The sequence below is a fragment of the Heptranchias perlo genome, chromosome 5 (genome assembly GCF_035084215.1).
Source record: "Heptranchias perlo isolate sHepPer1 chromosome 5, sHepPer1.hap1, whole genome shotgun sequence".
Classification (NCBI taxonomy): Eukaryota; Metazoa; Chordata; class Chondrichthyes; order Hexanchiformes; family Hexanchidae; genus Heptranchias; species Heptranchias perlo.
In genome coordinates this window covers 61,026,301-61,049,983 of record NC_090329.1, presented here as the reverse complement: position 1 = coordinate 61,049,983, position 23,683 = coordinate 61,026,301, and the positions used below count along the sequence as shown (strand labels likewise).

General features: G+C 43.7%; 1 protein-coding gene across 1 annotated transcript in view; it reads left to right on the top strand.

Annotated features, from left to right (window-relative positions):
- Positions 1-23,683, top strand: part of si:ch73-340m8.2 (tyrosine-protein kinase Src42A) — a 40,586-nt gene that overhangs the window by 9,373 nt on the left and 7,530 nt on the right. The window contains exons 3-8 of the mRNA XM_067983783.1: positions 8,347-8,480; positions 9,439-9,601; positions 15,467-15,628; positions 18,088-18,143; positions 20,287-20,440; positions 22,232-22,363. Of these exons, the coding sequence (XP_067839884.1) occupies positions 8,347-8,480; positions 9,439-9,601; positions 15,467-15,628; positions 18,088-18,143; positions 20,287-20,440; positions 22,232-22,363 (801 nt within the window). The remainder of the gene's footprint in view (positions 1-8,346; positions 8,481-9,438; positions 9,602-15,466; positions 15,629-18,087; positions 18,144-20,286; positions 20,441-22,231; positions 22,364-23,683) is intronic.

Below are 23,683 nucleotides of genomic sequence, written 5' to 3'. Positions count from 1 at the left end.
ATGGAAAAGATCCTAGGGTTCTAAAAGAAGTGGCTGCAGAGATAGTGGATGTGTTGGTTTTGATCTTCCAAAATTCCCTAGATTCTAGAACTGGCCCAGTGGATTGGAAGGTAGCAAATGTAACCCCGCTATTCAAGAAAGGAGGGAGAGAGAAAACAGGGAACTACAGGCCAGTTAGCCTGACATCAGTAGTCGGGGAAATGCTGGAATCCATTATTAAGGACGTGGTAACAGGGCTCTTAGAAAATCATAATATGATTAGGCAGAGTCAACATGGTTTTATGAAAGGGAAATCGTGTTTGACAAATCTATTAGAGTTTTTTGAGGATGTAACTAGCAATGTAGATAAAGGGGAACCAGAGGATGAAATATATTTGGATTTTCAAAAGGCATTCGATAAGGTGCCACACAAACAGTTGTTATACAAGATAAGGGCTCATGGGGTTGGGGGTAATATATTAGCATGGATAGAGGATTGGTTAACGGACAGAAAACAGAGAGTAGGAATAAATGGGTCATTCTCAGGTTGGCAGGCTGTAACTGGTGGGGTGCCGTAAGGATCAGTGCTTGGGACTCAGCTATTTACAATCTATATTAGTGACTTAAATGAAGGGACCGAGTGTAACGTATCCAAGTTTGCTGATGATACAAAGCTAGGTGGGAAAGTAAGCTGTGAGGAGGACACAAAGAGTCTGCAAAGGGATATAGACAGGTTAAGTGAGTGGACAAGAAGGTGGCAGATGGAGTATAATGTGGGGAAATGTGAAGTTATTCACTTTGGTAGGAAGAATAGAAAAACAGAATATTTTTTAAATGCTGAGAAACTATTAAATGTTGGTGTTCAGAGGGATTTGGATGTCCTTATACACGAAGCACAGAAAGTTAACATGCAGGTACAGCAAGCAATTAGGAAGGCAAATGGTATGTTGGCCTTTATTGCAAGGGGGTTGGAGTACAAGAGTAAGAAAGTCTTCCTGCAATTGTACAGGGCTCTGGTGAGACCACACCTGGACTACTGTGTACAGTTTTGGTCTCCTTACCAAAGGAGAGATATACTTGCCTTGGAGGGGGTGCAACGAAAGTTCACTAGATTGATTCCTGGGATGAGAGGGTTGTCCTATGAGGAGAGATTGAATAGAATGGGCCTATACTCTCTGGAGTTTAGAAGAATGAGAGATGATCTCATTGAAACATATAAGATTCTGAGAGGCCTTGACAGGGTAGATGCTGAGAGGCTGCTTCCCCTGGCTGAAGCGTCTAGAATTAGGGGGCATTGTCTCAGGATAAGGGGTCAGACATTTAAAACTGAGATAGGAACATAGGAACAGGAGTAGGCCATTCAGCCCCTCGTGCCTGCTCCGCCATTTGATAAGATCATGGCTGATCTGTGATCTAACTCCACATACCTGCCTTTGGCCCATATCCCTTAATACCTTTGGTTGCCAAAAAGCTATCTATCTCAGATTTAAATTTAGCAATTGAGCTAGTATCAATTGCCGTTTGCAGAAGAGAGTTCCAAACTTCTACAACCCTTTGTGTGTAGAAATGTTTTCTAATCTCGCTCCTGAAAGGTCTGGCTCCAATTTTTAGACCGTGCTCCCTACTCCTAAAATCCCCAACCAGCGGAAATAGTTTCTCTCTATCCACCCTATCTGTTCCCCTTAACATCTTATAAACTTCGATCAGATCACCCCTTAACCTTCGAAACGCCAGAGAATACAACCCCAATTTGTGTAATCTCTCCTTGTAACTTAACCCTTGAAGTCCGGGTATCATTCTAGTAAACCTACGCTTCAAGGCCAATATGTCCTTCCGAAGGTGCGGTGCCCAGAACTGCTCACAGTACTCCAGGTGCGGTCTAACCAGGGTTTTGTATAGCTGCAGCATAACTTCTGCCCCCTTGTACTCTAGTCCTCTAGATATAAAGGCCAACATTCCATTTGCCTTCTTGATTATTTTCTGCACCTGTTCATGACACTTCAATGATCTATGTACCTGAACCCCTAAGTCCCTTTGGACATCCACTGTTTTTAACTTTTTACCATTTAGAAAGTACCCTGTTCTATCCTTTTTTGATCCAAAGTGGATGACCTCACATTTGTCTACATTGAATTCCATTTGCCACAGTTTTGCCCATTCACCTAAACTATTGATATCCCTTTGTAATTTTATGTTTTCATCTACACTGCTTACAATGCCACCAATCTTTGTGTCATTGGCAAACTTAGGTATGAGACTTTCTATGCCTTCATCTGAGTCATTAATAAATATTGTGAATAATTGAGGCCCCAAGACAGATCCCTGTGGGACTCCACTAGTCACATCCTGCCAATGTGAGTACCTTCCCATTATCCCTACTCTCTGTCGCCTTTCGCTCAGCCAATTTCCTAACCAAGTCCGTACTTTTCCCTCGATTCCATGGGCTTCTATCTTAGCTAACAGTCTGTTATGTGAGACCTTATCAAATGCCTTCTGGAAGTCCATATAAATAACATCCATTGACATTCCCCTGTCCACTACTTTAGTCACCTCTTCAAAAAATTCAATCAGGTTTGTCAGGCACGACCTACCTTTCACAAATCCATGCTGGCTCTCTCTGATTAACTGAAAATTCTCGAGGTGTTCAGTCACCCTATCCTTAATTATAGACTCCAGCATTTTCCCCACAACAGATGTTAGGCTAACTGGTCCATAATTCCCCAGTTTCCCTCTCTCTCCTTTCTTAAAAAGCGGAGTGATGTGCAATTTTCCAATCTGGAGGGACAGTTCCTGAATCTAGAGAACTTTGAAAGATTATAGTTAGTGCATCCGCAATGTACTCACCTACTTCCTTTAAAACCCTGGGATGGAAACTATCTGGTCCTGGGGATTTGTCACTCTTTAGTGCTATTATTTTCTTCATTACTGCTTTACCTATATTAATTTTATCGAGTCCCTGACCCCAATTCAATATTAGTTTTCTTGGGATTTCCGGCATGCTATCCTCTTTTTCGACTGTAAATACTGACACAAAGTAATTGTTCAACATGTCCGCCATTTCCCCATTGTCAATGACAATATCCCCACTTTCAGTTTTTAAGGGGCCAACACTGCTCCTGACCACCCTGTTTTTCCTAATATAACTATAAAAGTTCTTCGTATTGGTTTTGATATCCCTTGCGAGTTTCTTTTCATACTCTCTTTTTGTAGCCCTTACTATGTGTTTTGTGACCCTTTGTTGATCTTTGTATCTTTCCCATTCGCCAGGATCTGTGCCATTTTTTGCCTTTTTGTATGCCCTTTCCTTATGTCTTATACTGTCCCTTACCTCTTTAGTTGTCCATGGCCGTTTTTTTTGGCAAGTAGAGTTCTTGCCCCTCAGGGGTATAAACCGATTCTGTATCACGTTAAATGTTTCTTTAAACATTTCCCACTGATCATCAGTCGTTTTACCCATTAACAGATTTGCCCTTTTTACTGTGGACAGTCTCTGTCTCATCCCATTGAAGTCGGCCTTGCCCAAGTCTAGAATCTTAGCAGCTGATTCACTTTTTTCCCTTTCAAACACTACATTGAACTCGATCATGTTATGATCACTATTGGATAGATGTTCACGCACAGTTAAGCCGTTAACTAAATCTGGTTCATTACTCATTACTAAATCTAGCATGGCTTGCCCCCTTGTTGCCTCTGGGACATGCAGAAAACTATCCTGGTACACTCAAGAAATTCACTATCTTTCTGACAGTTGCTCGTCTGCTTTTCCCAATCTATGTGAAGGTTAAAGTCCCCCATTAAGACCACTATGCCTTTCTTACACGCTTGTCTAATCTCTGCATTTATATAATCTAGCACTTCAGAGCTGCTGCCAGGGCTCCTATATACAACTCCCACTATAGTCTTAGATCCTTTCCTATTTCTCAATTCAACCCATAAGGTCTCTGTTGGCTGCTTACCTCTCGTTATATCCCCCTTTATCATTGAAGTGATTTCATCTCTAATCATTAAGGCTACTCCTCCCCCTCTTCCATTTTCCCTATCTCTCCTGTAGACCTTATAACCTGGTATATTTAGTTCCCAATCCTGACCATCCTGCAGCCAAGTCTCAGTAATAGCTATCATGTCATACCCTCCAATTTGAATTTGAACCTGTAGTTCATTTAATTTATTTCTTATACTCCGTGCATTTGTATATAGAACTCTTAGTTGGGCCACACACCCTAGCCTGACCTTCAGCTTTGATGCTGGGTTAATCGCCTTGCGCCTTCTAGTTTTTATTTTATCTGTCGTGCCAAAAGTACACTTTCTTTCTGCTGCTCTACGCTTTTCCCTTTCACTTGTTCTTGAACAACTGTTTGTACTATTTGTATTGTCGATTTCCCCTGGGTCTTCCCCTCTCTTGCTGCTCTCAACTTTATTCCCTTCTGACTCCCCGCTCAGGTTCCCATCCCCCTGCCACTCTAGTTTAAACCTTCCCCAACAGCACTAGCAAATACCCCCGCGAGGACATTGGTCCCGGTCCTGCTCGGGTGTAACCCGTCCCGCTTGTACAGATCCCACCTTCCCCAGAACCGGTCCCAATGTCCCAGGAATCTAAATCCCTCCCTCCTACACCATCCCTGCAGCCACGCATTCATCCTGTCTATTCTCCTGTTCCTATACTCACTAGCACGTGGCACTGGTAGTAATCCTGAGATCACTACCTTTGAAGTCCTGCTTTTTAATTTATCTCCTAACTCCTTAAATTCACCTTGCAGGACCTCATCCCTTTTTTTACCTATGTCGTTGGTACCAATATGGACCACGACTACTGGCTGTTCACCCTCCCCCTCCAGAATGCCCTGCAGCCGCTCCGTGCCATCCTTGACCCTAGCACCAGGGAGGCAACATACCATCCTGGAGTCACGTTTACGGCCGCAGAAACGTCTATCTGTTCCCCTTACAATTGAATCCTCTATCACTATTTCCCTGCCACTCTTCTTCCTCCCCTTCTGTGCAGCAGAGCCACCCATGGTGCCCCGAACTTGGCTCTTGCTGCTTTCCCCTGATAAGCCATCTCCCCCAACAGTATCCAAAGCAGAATATCTGTTTGAGAGGGAGATGGCCCCAGGGGACTCCTGCTCTACCTGCCTAGACCTTTTACTCTGCCTGGTGGTCACCCATTTCCTTTCTGCCTGCGTAATCTTTACCTGCAGTGTGACCACCTCACTGAACGTGCTATCCACGATAGTCTCAGCATCGCGGATGCTCCACAGTGAATCCACCCGCAGCTCCAGCTCCAAAATACGGTTAGCCAGTAGCTGAAGCTGGACACACTTCCTGCACACATGGTCGCCAGGGACACCGGTAGTGTCCATGACTTCCCACATAGTGCAGGAGGAGCATATCACGGGTGCGAGCTGTGCTGCCATGACTTGCCTTAGACTCGCAGACTCTCCTCCCACTCCAGGTCTCTCCTTTTATACTGTGCTCACTTCTCGGACTCTCCTGCCTCACCTGTGACGTCGCACAGTAGTTTTCTCTTGTTGCAGGTCTGCCACTGCTTTTATTCCCCAATCTCAGTCTTCTACACTCAGGTCCACTGCCGCTCTGGGGAAAAAGTTAGGAAAAGCAAGGCAAAGCAGCACCTCCTTCCCCCACTTCACCAAACTCCCACACGTACCAAACTCTCAGTTCACACCGTGCTGTCGCACTGACAGGCCCCTGTATTTCTACAGTTTGTGACTCAGATGAGTCAGGCCTGCCCCACCTTCAGGTACCAGTTTAATCTAGCTAACAAATTAACTTACTACAGCAGCTCTCTCTGCTGAAGCCTGACAGAAACTTAAAAATTTAAACTTTAAAATTGAACTTAAACAGTTGAAAGCAATATACACTAGATTTTAAAGAGATTAACCCTTAAACTCCCACACTTACCAAACTCTCAGCAGTTCACTCTGTGTTGTCCGCACACCGTGCGATGAGGAGTAATTTCTTCACGGGCTCAACGCCACTGCCACTTGTTGCCTCTTGATATGCGCCACCTTCTCCTGCAAGAAAGCGAGACGTGTGTGGGTAATGTGCCTGTCATGGTTGAATAGCTGCCAGTATGCGTGGCCTGTGAGCTGTGGGTGGACGGCTTGGAACAGTGGTAATGTGTAAGGGTGAGAGGAAGCATCTGATTGGCAGAGTTGAGTACTGATGGAAAGAGTTTGTTGGTATGTGGGTGATGGGGGTGTAGTGCATGGTGCAGTGGATGTGCCTAGTGGTGCAGTTGGTAGGAGACGCCACTTGACTGTTGACCTCACTCACCTTGACCACTTATGTCAAAGCATTGAACTTATTCCTGCATTGCATCCATGTTCGTGGTGCTGTGCATCTGGCATTGACTTTGTCCCCCGCTGCCTCCCATTGCCTTTTGGATATATGTCTGGAGGGTCTCTTGCCGCCCCCACCCAACACCCACCCCACCGCAGATATAGGATGTCCCTCCTTCTGTCCGCCTCTTGCACCCAAGGCCCCTGGTGCATCAGCAGAGAACCTTGGTGCATGCAATCTCACAGGCCTGGTGCCAACTCAGATCAGCAGATTGGTGAGGTCTGGCATGCAGATTGGAGGATGTGGGATTTAGTACCACGCACTAAACCTTTATTCAATGTTTTAACATAACTCATCAGTGTGTAAACATAGGGATGGTACCTGCATCTGTGTTTTATGTGTGCGATGTCTGATCTTCGTTCAGACTCCGTGCAGACAGTAGACTGTTATTTTCAGTAAATAATAGGTACCAGCTACCTTTAAGAGATTTCTAAGAAACATCCTCCCTTTAAGAGATTGCACTCCCTCTGGTGGTGGAAAGTGTGAATTGCATTGATTCCACGTGCAAGGCCTGGAAAGGAAGGCTGATTGCAGGTAAGTCCTCGGGTGGGTCGAAACTTGCATCCTGCCTGTGCAGGGGCCATTGGGCACGGGGTAATAGCATATCATACTACGTACTCCCAAAAATGGCCCCTATCGAATTTTCCCCCTTAGTATTTAAGCAGCAGTTTACAGAATGGAAACTGAAGATATCTTACCCGCTTCCAAGCTGGGTCGAGCTCGTGCCTTGGCCTCTCGCCTCTTGCGGTCCTCTCGGCCCCTGCCCCCTTGGATCCCCTGGATCCTACTTTCTGCAGACTTCTTCACTTCTTCAGACTACACAGGCGTTAAACTCCTGCCAGCATTTACATCCACCTGGATAAATCTAGTCTCAGACTACACAGGCGTTAAACTCCTGCCAGCATTTACGTCCGCCCAGACAAATCTAGTTTCAGACTACACAGGCGTTAGGCTCCTGCCAGCATTTACGTCCGCCCAGACAAATCTAGTCTGCACCCTCCGGGGGTTCCTTTACCCTGAACCTTTGTTTGAGCTGTATCTTTATAGACTCTTAGCTGAAAATCATGTGGTATGCTGACTTAACATCATCTATTTGATGAGGAGGCTCGACTTAACCTCATCAACTTGTTGAAAAGATCCCGACTTAATGTTATCAACTTGCTGAGGAGCCCAGGCGTAACGTCATCAACTTTGATGAGGAGATTAGGCTGACAACAATAACGTGTCCTAGACAATGGCAAGACACCTAATGTTCCCCTTACCTCTTTTGTGGAATGTAGCCTGCCATTTTCCAGACATGCTAGATTCTTCTTGTGGGGTTTAAATACACATTGTCCAAGCTAACTACTTTAATATACTGAATAAATGTGGTTACCTAAAATAAATGTGGTTAATACAAATGTATGATTAATACAATATGTGTGGTTATATATTAAATGCATTTCATGATTACATACTTGTTACATTTTTAGTACACAGCGGCATAGTCTAACAGTGGTAAGTCTTAATTATTGCCAAACAACCTTTCTGACGGAGTCTCATTCCTTCAACTTTTAATTATTGTTGAGATTTTTTTTTAATTTAATTATTTTTTTTTTCCTTTCTGTCTCTTTTATCTCTCTCTTAATCCAATCTTTTTTCCCCTCTCTCTATTTCGCTTTCTGTACCTGATTTGACATTGAATTCACTATTCTAACTTACACTTCCTGGTTCAGTCTCTGCACTGCTCATTAATGATTCTTCAATCTGATTGGTTAAGGAGACACACAGTTGCTTGCCCTGTTCAGACAGGTCCCAGATGCCCTGTAGGGGGCGCCATGCTGTTTGGATCTCTAACTTACAATAACATGTTGTGCAAAGCCCCATAGAAAGTCTATGGGTAAGTGCAAGTCTGGCGCCATTCATTCGCTGCTCACAACAAAATCTGGCCCATTGTATTTTGAAATAAGTATTGACATTCATCCTATGATGCTCCTTTCAACATCACTACAGTTTGAACTTCTTTTACAGTGCGTTATGGTAATATTGTGAAACACTATAAAATCCATGGAGATGCAAGTTTCCAGAACTTGTCCAACCTAATCGACTGTCACTCAAAAGAGGCAGGTTACTTGTGTACGAGACTAAATGAACCATGCATAAAGGTATGTAAACTCAAACCTCAGTTGCCCTTTAATTCATCACATATTTTCTTAATACCTCAGTACCTTTTAAAGAAATACTTCAGATTTGTCCATTAATATTCTTGTCAAAGCCTATTCTTGTATTCTTAAACTCTGCAATACATGTTGTCATAAACTGTATTAAAGTATTTACCTTGGAATGGACAGCCTTTTTATCGGAGCTTACAAAATTCTATGTAGTTTCTAAGACTAAGCACCTGAAGCAACAGAAAGGGGTAGAAATTCAGGCGGGCCAATTCTTGGGCTTAGTAGGCTGGTTAGCGCCTGAAAAACGGGCGCTGCGTGTTCGAATTTATAGGCCAACATGTCTCAATCATTGTGAGATATTCAGAAAAGCAAATCTTTTAAAGCTGATTTTACATACTTAAATGCGTGCATATATTTGGGAATCCCCAAGGTGTTGATTATAATTTCTTCTCAAGCTAAAAGGTTAATCTGCTTTAATTAAGGTTTTTTTTAAAACTCAAGCATAATTTTTTAAAAAGGAGTTACTTTCTTTTCCTAAAATAGTTATTGATATTATAACCACACAATGGATTGAAGAATTCAATGCTGAAGCTGAAATGATTAGAACGCAATGGGAGAAAAATTCAATGTCGGTGGGAGCGCAAAACAGGCCGTAGCTGATCGGCTGCCCGTTATACACCATGCCTGATTTCCCCTTTCCGTTGATGGAAAGGAAAATTGAGTTGGGTGTATAACATCAGCCTTTCCGCAGCTGCCCTTCTTATGCCCCTGCCAAAGTTGAAATTTACCTCCAATTTATCTACCACTTGATCCCCTGCCCTAGGATAAGTGGTACTAAGTTGCCATAAAGTAAATGACTAGAAAGATGTAGTTGGCTCTTTATATATTTATATGTTTCGAAACTTCATTTTTGAAGTGGTTAAGAACAGTTCATTTCTAAATTTGTCAACAGCTTGATCGACCGTCCATTTGCACTTTGGCTCATGTTGCTGAATGGGAAATCCAACACACCTCGCTTCAGAAACGAACATTTTTAGGGGGTGGTCATTGTGGAGCAGTGTGGGAAGGAATCTGGAATGGCACAACTGAGGTGGCAATTAAGGAGCTGAAAGGAGGTTAGTCTCAAACTGTTGCAATAAAGGCTATGCAGGCATTAAAGTGACGAGCACTTCATGGTCATAGTCCATTCATCTATGTAGTTTTGAAAAGAAATGATTCAAGTTGATTTCCATTTTCAGATGTTATGAAAAGACAAAATTGAGTAACCACTATCCATTTTCATATCTGCTTCATATGTGTAGAAGTTTTTAATAACAAAATATACAGCTTCATTTCCATCCCTCTTATTATATTTCAGCAGCATCTTAAAATTAGGCAAGTGTTTCTTGTAGTAGAAATAATCATAGTAACTCACTGTGACAACTTTGGAGACACTCTTTTGTTTTTAAAAATATTTTGATTTAAATAAGGCACTGAAAAACATAACAGGGCATATTAGATGCAAATAGAACAGACATTGTTAAACTATAAGATATAGAAATAGCCCTAATGGCATTAAAGAAACTAGGAGCATATGTGGATGTCAGGTTTATATACAGACAAGCAAAAAAATGAAAAAAAATGAAATCTTACCTCCCCCCCTCCCCCAAAATGTAACATCACTTCCTGTTACAATCTTAATTAAGAATTAACACCCTGAATTTTCCAATTGCATCTGCCCAATTTACAGGAGTAAATTGAGCCAACTCAGGCGGGAAAGGTGGGCAGAGATCCATTAGATGCTGGATCTCTGCCATCTTTGTGTCATGTACACATTCCATGAGCAGGGAATGTTGGCATAACATGCATCCACCTCAAAGAAGCAGAAGCTTTATTTAAATATGAACTTGGGAGCTGGAATATCCTTCATGTCATTTTCCAATGTGCAATATTTCTAAATCACGCCATCTGAAATTGATGTTTAGGTTTGCTGAGTGTTGATAAGTATTTGAAACGTCATAGGACGGTCACTGTAATTAAGATAAGGGTATTTCAGGCACTTCTTAATCTTTTTTTTGCTGGCACATGGGATCTCGTGAGCCTTTCTCCCAGTTGTTCCAATTGTTATTTTGGCCCCAGCACCATTACTGGCACCGTACGTTTCCGATGGGAATCTCCCTTTCTGAGGTGTTTTGAAAAAGAGAAGGATCAACCAAGCAAGGTAGGTAGGTCAGGCTGCGCAAGAGGTGCTTTGTGTCCACCCTTCAGCACCCAAATATCTGGTTCTACTCATAGAAATGAAGATGTTTTGCTTTGGCAGACAATTAGTGCACGTAAATGTTCCTCCTCCCAAAGGAAATTGGGACAGCAGACTCGATGGCACCGCAAAATATGTGAATGACTAACTGCAAAGTTGGATGCTTCATCAGGTGCATGCTAACTGCAGTGCCATGCATTCAGTGGCGTAAGAAAGAAAGAACTTGCGTTTATATAGCAAATCTCTTTATAGCCAATGAAGGTACTTTAAAGTGTAGTCGCTGTTGTAATGTAGGAAACTCGGCAGCCAATTTGCACACAGCAAGGTCCCACAAACAGCAATGTGATAATGACCAGATAATCTCTTTTAGTGATATTGGTTGAGGAATAATTATTGGCCAGGACACCGGGGAGAACTCCTCTGCTCTTCCGCAAAATAGTGACGTGGGATCTTTTACGTCCACCTGAGAAGGCAGATGGGGCCTTGGTTTAACGTCTCATCCTAAGGAATGAATTGCATGAAAGAAGGCATGTCATGGTCACCAACAACCAGCATACCCTGATTAACTGCATCCAAGGTGCCACCAATGATATGCAATGAGCAACTTACTAGCTTTTTTACAAGTTCCAGGTCATCACAGATTCGGGTGCAGACCTATACCTTTGGCTGCCCTGCAGTACAGGGCATGCAGATCCAGAAATACTAACAGTCAGCTGTTGCCTGAAACTTGGCTCCATATCCTTGTAGGCATGCTGTGATGCTGACCTTAGGGGACAGTGCCATGGAGTGGCACAGAGAACAACCCTCCTTACAAGCACCTCCTGCAGCATTGCCTCCACTTCACTGGGGATGAGAAGGAAAGGATTTTTCTCCACCCCTTTTCCACCTCACCTACCCAAGTGATGTGCCATACCCCCTCCTCCAACTTCCCCCTACTGCCTCTCACTGCCCCCACTCACTCATCCCAAGGGACTGTGCTTCTCCCCAACTCCAATACCTCTCACTACTCAGCCTTGGCTCAGTGATAACTATCTTAATTCTGAGTCAGCAGGTTGTGAGTTCAAGCTCCACTTCAGAGACTTGAACACATAATCTAGACTGACACTTCAGTGCTGTACTGAGGGAGTGCTGCACTGTTGGAGGTGCCGTCTTTCAGATGAGATGTTAAATAAAGGCCCTGTCTGCCCTCTCAGCTGGACGTAAAAGGTCCCATGGCATTATTTGAAGTAGAGCAGGGCAGTTTTCCCCATGTCCTGGCCAACATTTATCCCGGCCAACATTTATCCCTCAACCAATATCACTGAAGAACAGATTTTCTGGTCATTTATCTTACTGCTGTTTGTGGGATCTTGCTGGTTGCAAATTGGCTGTCACGTTTCCCTGCATTACATGTGACTACACTGAAGTAATTCATTGACTGTGAAGCGCTTTGAGATGTCCCGAGGTCATGAAAGGTACTAAAGTTCTTTCTTATGATTCACTCCTTCTCTCAGAGCCTGGGGTTACGTTCCCATACTGCTCCCTGCTCCCTTCTGCCACCTCTTGCCACTCCCTTCCTTCCATGGCTCACCGCTTCTACCTTGCCATCCCATGTCAGCACTCATGCCTTTCCCCATACTGTGGCCCACCCCCAACAAAACCCCTATTATTATGCTTTTCTTAGCAGCAGCCCACAACCACTTTCCCATGATTTCCTTCTCCCAGGTCCACCTACCAGTTCTTACACACTCACCAATCCCGCCACCCCCCCCAACCCCACCCCACCAATACTCTCATAATCTGCTACTGCTGTTCCTGTGCTTCCATACTCTAGACCACCCTGTGACCATAGCCACATCCCAGCACACATCTTCCACTGCTCCTACACCCAAGGACTCGCCTCCCAGCAATACCTAATCACACAGCTCTCCCCATTCCCCAGTATTGTTACATGCAGTACATATAATGTCCCTTCTACCTACCTGTAGCCTGGATTTCAACTTAAAAATACCACTAACATGTCCACAATATGGCCCTGATAATATATTGTACATTATGTGGCATAAAGTAGGCTATCCTCTGAGTCACCATGAGCAATGGCATGGGTGATCTATCAGTTATTTAAAAAAGAACACCACCACAAATGTTAGTGAAGAAAAAACCTTCCACTGTGAAAAGCAAATGAATTGGAAATTTTAGAGTCATGACCTTCCAGGTGAAACTTCTACTGAAGTGACATGTGTGATTGAACAGATCCCTTTTCAAAATTCTGTGAGAAATGCTTAAGGGCCTCACTGTGCAATGAATTAAACCTCCCCTTGTCTGTGGAGAGAATGCTGTGGTAAATATTTTTAATAATTATGCAACATTACATGACATGGTATTTCTGGGGTTAAAATAGATTCCCTTCAAAAAATAAATGTCAGTTTGGGTGCTGCTCATTTCATTAAAACCAGTGTATTTGTCCCTGGAATCAAACTGGCTGCAGAAAGTTGCAATGAGACAAATTGTTCAGAATAAGCGAATGTTGTGATTGTAACCTTGTTTACCGACTTGTTTCTTTCTGAAAATAATCAAGTCAGGTAATGTTCAGCTGATGAAGAAAAGTCTCAGTCCATCCAGGGGTTAGAAACAGTTAAACTTGATCACAATATGGAGATGCCGGTGATGGACTGGGGTTGACAATTGTAAACAATTTTACAACACCAAGTTATAGTCCAGCAATTTTATTTTAAATTCACAAGCTTTCGGAGGCTTCCTCCTTCCTCAGGTGAACGTTCATTTGAGTGTTGTTGGAGGTGCACTCATCCACGAGCAACACTACGCTAGCAGATATTGTGTTCATGGTGCAAATGCTCACTTATAGGAGTGGTTTTTGACAATGAGCAAGAGAAATATCTGATCAATCTCTAAAATTGTAATATGGTATAAATAGCATCTAAAGTTGTTATTAAAATCTGAATGCAACATTCACATACCACCACCAATGAACAACAACCAGAAGACGAGTAGAAATTAAATCTCCTGGTCCCTAAATATCACAGAAAAGTCCTCAGTCCCCACACTACTTTCTTCAAACATCCTTCCTTAGATTATGAACCTACGGACTCACCTAGGAGGACGGCTACTGACACCAAGACCCAAGACAAAAAGCAAAACCAAAAGAAAATGCACAGGCATATGCACCATGTCCTTCAGTCACTGACCTGAACACTGCTGCACTGCTGCACACCACAAGCCCCTGGATAAGATTAGTCAAAGATCAACTGTTCGTAAGTGAAGAAAGTGATTTGGAACCAAAAAAAATGCTCTCTGTGAAAAGGGATGTGAAAAGAGAGAAAAAGAATTTGAACATTATCCTGAACCCAATTTGTGCTTTTTTAAATACCTATGCACAAATATAAGTACAGGAAAAACTTCACTTACAATCTGACTACCATCTATGCAGCCAGTAGATGGTGCCAAACCTCCACCAGATCAGACATCAGAAAAATGGACAGCCAGAAGGCAACAATTTCCGTCTAATTTTAGCGATTAAACTAGTACTAAAGAGAGCAGTTAATAAGTAATGAAACACATTTACAACTAAGAAAATGAACACCAGTGGCACACATAAAGGAGACCCCCCCCAACCCCTACTCACTATGTAAATCTCAGATCAGACAAGGATAAACAACTCAGTACAAACCTTTCCTACTTTCTGGGTGTTGGAGGGAAATATAATGAGGATTGCAGCAATTGATAAGACAAGGGAAGCAACATGATAAAAAGGCAATACTAAAATGATCGTTTCCCTACAGAAGACACTAGAAGCAAGCTAACCATAATAGGAGGATCTACAACTTATTGAGCCTCAAAACATGTGGGCAAAAGGGCCCCTCTTTCATCACCCCTTCTCCCAGCTGCATCTAGCCAGACACTTACAGATACAACACCTGTTCATTCATTTCTTCCAACACCACTCTGTGTGAGACGGTGATTTACATCTACATCCTCCAATCTAGTAAACTGTATTTCCTGCTCAAGGCGCAGTCTCTTTTACGTTAGGGAGTCCAAACACAGATTATTCTAGTATTGGCATGTAATGCATTGCTCAACCCAGAAGAACCCAGATCCGTTAGTACCTTGGGAGACCATGCTAGTAATGACTTGAATATCATTACACAGTGCATTACAAACAAGCCAGAACAGAATTAATGTGTAGTCAGACTTCAGCCAGAGATGTCTCCATTGCGCCCCCCCCCACACACAATCAAAAATGAACTGAATCACCATATAAGAGACAATTCTGCGAGGCGGCACTGCAAGCACACAACCTTGCTAGATCCAAGTGCAAGTCAGAGATAGGGCTTTAACACTGCAATCCTGACTCTCTGTCTCGTACTTGCCATTAGTGAGGCCCAGTGCTGGCAGCAGAACCGTGCCAAGTTACCCCTATTATGAAGGTTCCATTTGTGGTCTGGCCACTTGCAGTTTAGGGACACACCAAGGTAGTTACATTTACTTTAACCATTTCAGTTCTGGCAGTACAGACCAATTGAATTGTGAGACAGGCCTTGGGGAAATAAAGAATGAGAAAAAATAGCTCAGTACTTTTCAGTTCTACAGCTTTGAATGCGCAGGGTGACCTGCAAGCAAAGCTAAATTCTGAATAATCGGTTTCTAATATCTATCATGTAATTTTAGAAGAAACAAAACTATTAAATTCACAATATATCAAAATATAAGCAACAAGTTGCTAACCATTCTCTTCCATTTTCTGTAGTGGGATCACAATCAAAAAATGAGTTCTTGGAGGAAGCTGAGATCATGAAGCAATTGTGCCATGAGAGGTTGGTGAAGCTATTAGCTGTCTGTACTGAGGAAGAGCCATTTTGCATTGTGACAGAGTTAATGACAAGGGGAAATCTGCAAAAATATCTCAAGTGTAAGTGATTTATTTGTCTTTTCCTTGTGATATACTAAGGCATGAGAGTCAACTGCCCAAAAATGCAACCCTTAACACCACACGACCCGGATAAAATTTGATTTATAGAAAAAAAAGCGCCCCTATGATAAAGTTGCAATGGGCAAGATTTTCCGGCATTGAGAATGAATGGGTAGAAATCTACCTCCGTGTCCTTAGTGGTCAGGAATTAGCACTGTCAACTCAGGGTTGCTATACTTATTGTTAATATTGCATCTGGTCCATAATTTAATATCTCGGCATTTTCATCTACCAGCAGTATTCCTCATTAGAGGCATCCAATTACCTTATACAGCTAATATAAGTTAAAAGGGCTGATTTTAACACCTCCATGCCAGATGAGAAAAGGGTGCGTGGCGGTGTGGGGGGGGGGGGGGGGGGAAAGAGAGGGTGGTTAAAATAGATGCAACGTCCTCCCCTCCGGGTTGGGACCGTACTCACGCCTGTCGCCAGTCGGGCCTAAAATATCTGATGGTGACTGGCTGTTCTCTGGTGGCAGTAGGTCCATGTTTGGCAGTCAGAAAATCCCCTTCCCTCTCCCACCCATAGACCCCGATATTTACGGGGAGGCGGAGAGGGTACGAGGGAGGCTGAAAATGGCCAAAGAACCCATCAAGGCCGGGGACACAGAGGCCCTGCCGATCTTAATGGCAGGGCCTCATTTGCATCTTGTAGCTCCACTCCCCGGCAGCCAGCCAAATGGACAGCCTGGCAAGTGGGCGGGAGATAACACTAGCGGCAGGAGGCCGCAGCCGGGGACCCTTGGGGACGGTCCCCAGCAATTGGGACTGGGGTATGGAAGCTTCGGTTGGCCATCAGGAGGGAGTGCAGATCGGGAATAGGGGGACAGATTGGCACGGGAGGTCGGGGAATGGGGGGGGGGGGGAGATGGTTAGAAATTTTGAGAGGGAGGAGGTCGGCACTATAAGGAAGCTCTGGCAATCGGGAAGGAGGGGAGGCCTGTGATCAGTTGGGCTGGGGAGGGGGAAGCTGGCGATAGGGGCTGGGGGAGGCCAAAGGCTTCCTTAATGTGCCCAGGGGAGCTCTCCTGCTCCTATTGGCCCACAAGGAGTGTTGAGAGAGCCACTTAGTTTGGGGAGCTGGCAGCTCTCGCCTCCGTTTCACCGCTGAGTTTCCCGACCCCCTGTGCAGCAGCAGTTAATGTCAAATTGGGCTCCCAATTGCACTGTAGGAGCCCGATTTAAATATATTAATAAGTGTCCCACCTCTCCACAGCGGGAAACTTGGACGCTCCGATATCCACCGTCGTAAAAATGGCAGCGGTCACGTGGGCGGCATGTTACGCGCATTTCCCTTGTTAAGCCCCCCACCAACCTTCTCCCGCCTGTCATGGGGATTAATATTGAGGCCATAGTCTTTTTAGAAAATTGGTGGGGGGGATTCTTTCCCAAGGTCAAGAGGCAGATAATGGTTAGTTTCCAGAGTTAGAAACCTATCGAAATAATTACATTTTTAACTGGTGATCTTCAGTTGTTTTTACAAATGAAATGAGGGGATGAATCTGGTGAACAGAGGTACAGGAGAGGTCTAGCTCAACAGCTGTAGAATCAACTTTTAACTGTTCAGTGGTGGGAGGACCTAATTTCAGCTCATTGGTGGTGAGGCGGGGGGAGCTGGTGGCTGGATTTCAGCACAGTGTGAGTGTGGCTGTGGTCTAGTTGCTAATGAGTGGGGGGGGTTGGTGTGATTCATTCTGCTCGGTGGGTGGAGATTAATGGCTGCCTTTCTGCTCAGTTTGGGGGTGGTGTTCGTGACTCAATTTCTGGTTGTGGGCAACGGGTGGGGAGGAGTTGCCTTGATTTCAGCTTATTTCTTCAGGGTCGTAGCGGGGTAGGGGCAATGGGCAGAGGTCCCTCCCCGACCGTCCTCCAGCAGGAGAAGGAAAATCCAGCCCTGTGTGTCAGTTTGGTCATTTACAGAGTGGGAACTGAGGAATCGTAGTGTTGTGGTCTTTAGGTTGCCAATCAGTCAAAGGAGGTTCTGAAATAAAAACAGAAAATGCTGGAAACACTCAGCAGGTCAGGCAGCAAATGTGGAGAGAGAAACAGAGTTAACCTTTCAGGTCGAAGACCTACCATTGTAGGGGGGGGGGGTTCGGAGTTCAGGCAAGGCATTACTACAAAGAGGGGCAAGGAACTCTGACACACCTGCTGGGGGCTGGTTATAAACCAACACTTGCAGAAGTCGGGCAGCTGCTAACCCACCTCCTGCCTTGGATGTATAATGTGGTGTGTGATGTGACGGAGGATACTTGATGCGGAAGGAAGAAAAAACAAGCAGTGCGGTGGAGGGAGCAGCGCCCTAATATGAAATATCTGTTCCTTTGTTTATGAAATATTTACAACTCCTGACAGTGTCAGTCTGTCCTCTAATGTGAAGTGTACTGATTAATTTTACAGCTCATGCAGATACAAGAAGCCTGGAGTTTTCTTTGATCAGTGGCTTTGCCGTACAGGTCTGAAACTTTATCTCTTTGTTAATGATAAAAGAGGGATTTTATAGTGATGACAGACTTAAACGTAATAACATATTTGTGCAGACTTGTTGAAGATGGGACGGAAGAGAATTTGTTGCTAAATAATGTATGTATGTTGTGTGCAGAATACACATGGAACTTATTTATTAGCATCTAAGTGACACCTGATTAGTGTAAAATCACAATAAGTGTTGGAAAATTTAGATTTACTTAAAGGTATCTGAATTAGCTGAATGCAGCATTACAGTATGAACAAAGAGCAAAATATTGCAGATGCTGGAAAATTGAAGCAAAAACAGAAAACTCTGGAAACACTCAGCAGGTCAGGCTTCATCTGTCGAGGGAGAACACTAGTCGAGGTTTCGGGTATGGAGCCCGTCCTCAGGACTGGGAGATATTACAGAGGAACAGAACAGGGGAAAGGAGAAAGGGGGCTGAAGAGGGAACACACAACAACCACACACACAGGAAGAGGGGTAGAGAGCAGAAGATTGTTAAATGGCAAAAATGATATGAGCATGCAGTAAAAGGAGATGTAATAGGAGAAATCAAATAAATAACAGACACCGAGGAGGGCAATTTTCAACTTTCGGCCGAGAAAGGAGACTAAGCTCCCCATGCAGATGAGTATCTCCTGCCTGTAAGACTCTGTAGACATTGGTACCAGCTGCTGAGCAGCCTAACCAGCAGTGCGTACAGTGAAGGCCACTTAGAAAATGGCTCCAAAAGCTTTTTTGCAATGATTTTTGTTGGGCCCCTAACCCCACAAAAATTGTCAGACCTGCTACAGGCCAATCAGTGCCTCTCCACTGCCCCCCCCCCCCCCCCCCACCCCTCCAAGCTTACCTTCCCCGCTCCCTTCAGAGCCTGACTTGTGCCTTGGCTCCACGGAGGAGCTGCTGGACTCCCCACCCCCTCTCCCCGACGGTGAGTTTCCTGTTTGCACTCTCCGAACGATGGCAGCGCACCCAAAATATTTAGGTGAGGCCCAACTGCAAAAATGATTCGGGCTTCTCACTGGCACCATCGGGTGGAGCAATCACTTTTCCTACTCCCTGGCCGACATGTGCACCGGTTGAAAATTGCCCCCCTAGAAATCACAAAGCATTATGTTACAGAAGATGTAGAAGGAGGGGGAAGAAAACAAATGGTAGGAGTCAGGCTCATGAAACCAATAATAAAACAGTGCTTCAGCCTACGATGAGGTTATAAAACACAATCTGAAGCATCAATATGTTTGATTAACGTTTATGAAAAGACTTTAAACAACTTTTAACTGGGGCACACATGGGGGGGGGGATCAGTAGCGGGATCGTTTTCCCCACCTCATGGCTCCAGCGAAAGGCCTAAATCAAATTTCATAGTCAGGCCTCGACTAAGCATTTTTATATGAGCTGCCAGTGCTCAACAAAAGCACCCAGGCAGCTTGACACCTGGGAGGGGGCGGGGAATCTGGCAGTTCCCAGGAGGAGCTGAGCCCGAAGTCAGGCCCTGATGGAGAGACGGAAGCATGTGGGAAGGTGCGGGGGGTGGGAATCACTGGAGCAGCCCAGAGCATTCATGCTCCTCCCGGCCCCACATTGCAAAAAAGCTTTTAGAACCGTTTTCTGAGAAGACTCCCTTTAAGGACCACTGGATTGGCCGCTCAAAGCTTGGTACCGATGGGTGGAGCATGTGGGAATGCACATTCGTCCATTGCTACTTGAAAGTCGCAATGGGATCCTACAACTGGCTTAGGACCCTGATTTAAATATATTAATAAGGCTCCCGCCTGTTCCCAATGGAACTGATAGCTGCCCATTTCGAGGAGCACTCGATAATCCAGTCGAGCAGGCCTCCAAAATTGCTTTTTTTAAAAGCAGTTTTGAACTACCTGCCGCCCCGATTTCCAGTGTGAATGGAGCAGGTGGCAGTTGAAAATCATCGCCCATATACTCTCTCTCTTTCTCCCTCTCTCCTCTTGGATTTAAAGTCTTAAGGAAACTAGCATTAATTTTTGAATCATGGTTAAGGATATTTTTACATTTTATTACTATGTATTATTGAATAGTTTTGTATAGCAGAACTGTGATTCAAAATGTAGGAGATTATTGGTTCAAGGGCAATATTGGCAATGTTTTAGATTGCAGAGGGAATGGCCTACCTGGAAGAGAAACGTTACATTCACAGGGACCTGCGAACTGAAAACATCCTCCTTACAGAAATGCTGTCCTGTAAGATTGCTGACTTTGGCCTCGCACGACTGCTTGAGAATGGTCAACGCAGGTTATCGTATGGTAATATCAACTCTAACCTCCTATATACAAAATAGCATTGATTACAACTTGTGACTGTTCCCATCATGGTTATGCTCTTTAGAGGCATAAACAACACCTACAGATATCCCACCTTCAACTATTTCCCAACTGACTTAGTGAAGAGAACTTCACAAGTGTAAACAGTGATAGCTCAGTAAACCACACAAGTTCTTGATCAACTTGTATTCAGGACCGAACTTCCTTTTTTGCACTTGGCCATTAAATAATCATCTAGGCATAAAGTAAAATTGTCGGGGAGGATCGTAACAGAGCCCGCCCAATTTTCCGTCCATTCAGTTAAAAAGAGAGAGGAAAATCTGCCTCTTAGCCTCTGAATCTTTCCACAGTCGATCCAGTTTTTGTTTTGATATTAAGGATGCAGCCACAGACAACAGTAACGACCAACGATTCCTTAGAAAATCGTTGCTGGTGGTGGCTGAGAGCTGAGAGTGTAGCAATTTGAAATGTGTACGTACACTTAGCAATCCATTGCCCCATCAACCCCTCCTCCCTGCCATCCTACCCTCAATCCTCTTGGATAGTTGTGTTATTATGCACAATATGATCATTTACACAATAGGATAAATTTTGTGAAGTCCCATGCTATTTTGGGGGTCTCACATGCAGCCGTATCGTTAGATTACGCAAAGCATGCCTGTGAATTTATGGTATTTATGTGAAGAAATAGTGTGAGACATAAAAAGAAATTATATGAAGAAATAACTAAATCAACAATAAATGATATAAGATTATAATCTAGGATTTTTATATTAAGAGCACATTTTTAAAAGCGATTTCATTGTTTTCATGCCTTTTTTGAACTTATGTGCATTGGAAAAATAAATCAAAGCAAACCAAAAATACCCTGGACCCAAACTTAGGCACTCGCTCCCCCCACCTCCCCCACCTGAAACCCCATTCGAGGTTAAAGGTCTACCTTGGCTCAGCCACATACTCTCCTCAGTGCTTACATATTGCCCAAGTATGGCACTGAGGTATGCCAACTCGAGCGCCAGTAGCTGCCCGATGCTACAACTTAACAGTACAACCTCCCCACTCATATTTTTCCTTCCAGTAATAAAAGCAACGGCACCAGTTAGTTCCCCGCTTCAGAGCAACAGGGAGCGCAGGGCTGGTCGTTGATTTAATTTCTTTCACAGAGGTGTAGTGTTGATTTCTTCTTTACTCACATCCCAAGGAAACAAAAAGTAGCCAGGAGCAGCAGAAAAATTACAAATGATGAATGAAACTATGACAAGAATGAGGCATTTTTGTCCAGTTTTGGGCTGGTAGTTGTCCCTTTAAACCGTGTCACAATACATAAAGTGGGGGGGGGGATTTTCCTCTTCTGGTGCAAATCATGTCTAAAAGATTAAGAACTGGTGTTAATCCCACCTGAATCGTAATCTGTTAATAGCAATCAAATTTCCTAGGTCAGATACAGACTGGGGCAAGCGTAGCGAGCATGTTAGTGGAGGAAGAGGAAATGTAAAACAATTGAGACAGTTAAAGGGGAGTGACACAGTGGGGTCACAAAAATTCTGGATCCACCACTGCCTCAATGGGAAGTCTCAAAGTGATGTGTTCAGGCTGGGGACCCAGCATTTCCAGCCCTGTCCAATTTCCCCCTCAAGGTACAAAGATGTGGATAAGGTAAATAATGTTTCTTGTTTTTCACCTCCAATCATAAAGTAAAGTGAATCAAAGGAAGTATTTTTACAGCCCTTATTTCCTGCCATTCTTAAACATTTTATGCTTAATTTCTTACAGATGCTAAAGTTCCCATAAAATGGATGGCACCAGAAATATTCAATGACAATATTTATACCATCAAATCAGATGTCTGGTCTTTTGGAGTCCTACTGACAGAGATAGTTACGTATGGCGAGACCCCATTTCCAGGTATGACATTCGCTTCACCAGTACAGCGGTGATTTGTAAATGGTTGATCTGTTCAACTAGCTAAAGCTAATATAGTGTATTTTGTTTATTCAATTCAATGGTATAAATGTATGAACAAAGTATAGCAACCAATCCATTCTCTTAGGTGAATAAATCAGTGTTGTGATCTATTTTTTGACCCAATCGCTCTAATATCTTATGTATTAGGTCAGGATAGCCCTTAGGTAGTAAGGGCTTTCCATGATTGTTAACCAGTAAGTTTTACCACCAGAGGTTTTGTACTCTCCACAATAATCTCATAATTTAAATCAAGATTTCTGAGGACTGGGGAGAGAGGCACATGTAACCTCTATTCAGCAACTTGTTCATAACCGTGCTAGGATGAGAGCAGAGATTAAGTTGTGTGTGTGGAGAGAGGACTGTTTAAGCTCCGCTGATGGTCGAGTGGGTGCTCCAGTTGGTAAGTGCAACTGCCCAGTGTGGAACTGAACCGTATGGCTGAGGAAAATCGCAGGTCTGTCAGCGACAATAAGGCCATTCTGATAGAGCTCACTGCCAGAGTTTGTACTCCTGATCTCTATCCAGTGACCCCTGGTGAAAAGTGCATGTGTGCAAGTACTGGGTGAAGATTGGATCAAGCGCGACTGTGATGCTCCCACCCCCTATTTCCCCATGTTCCAGAGAGGAGGGGAGAAATTAGGAGGGAAACAATAGCAATCGTTGGTGCAGTGATAAGGGCTGCCTTTAAATGTCCAAAAGATGAAATATTAGGCTGGTAGCATTCATTCCAACACCCAAGCAGCCATTTTCCAATTGCCCCCATATCAGCAGTACAGTGAATGATGGGTAAGTACCCTGTAAATCTTTATGGTAAACATCACAACCAGAGAAAAATCCAGATTCAGAAAATGTGTTCAATTAACAACCAGACTGACATCTAACGAGACTACCTCTTATTATCAGTCAAGCATAAAATTGCAATTGATAATGATTCCCCAATATCATGAGCTTATCCAATAGCCATGTGCTTGGCTAACTCTTGATATTGAAGAAGTAGTCATGCAGAGGTCCAGCCATCAGCTAAGGCGTTGTATGACTCCATTTTTATCCATGTATATGCCCGTTGGATGCAGACAAGTTCCTGACAAAGGCACCAGCGTATTCAGGGAGCTGCATTCTGGTGTCAAATGCCCTTGGCACAATCAGCTAACTCCTTTTTTTAAAAAAGGTAGCTAGATAAATGCTTTAGTTAAAAATAGGATTGATGGCTTTAAACATACTGTAGTATAAACATGGGAGTAAATTTCTATCTTTATTACT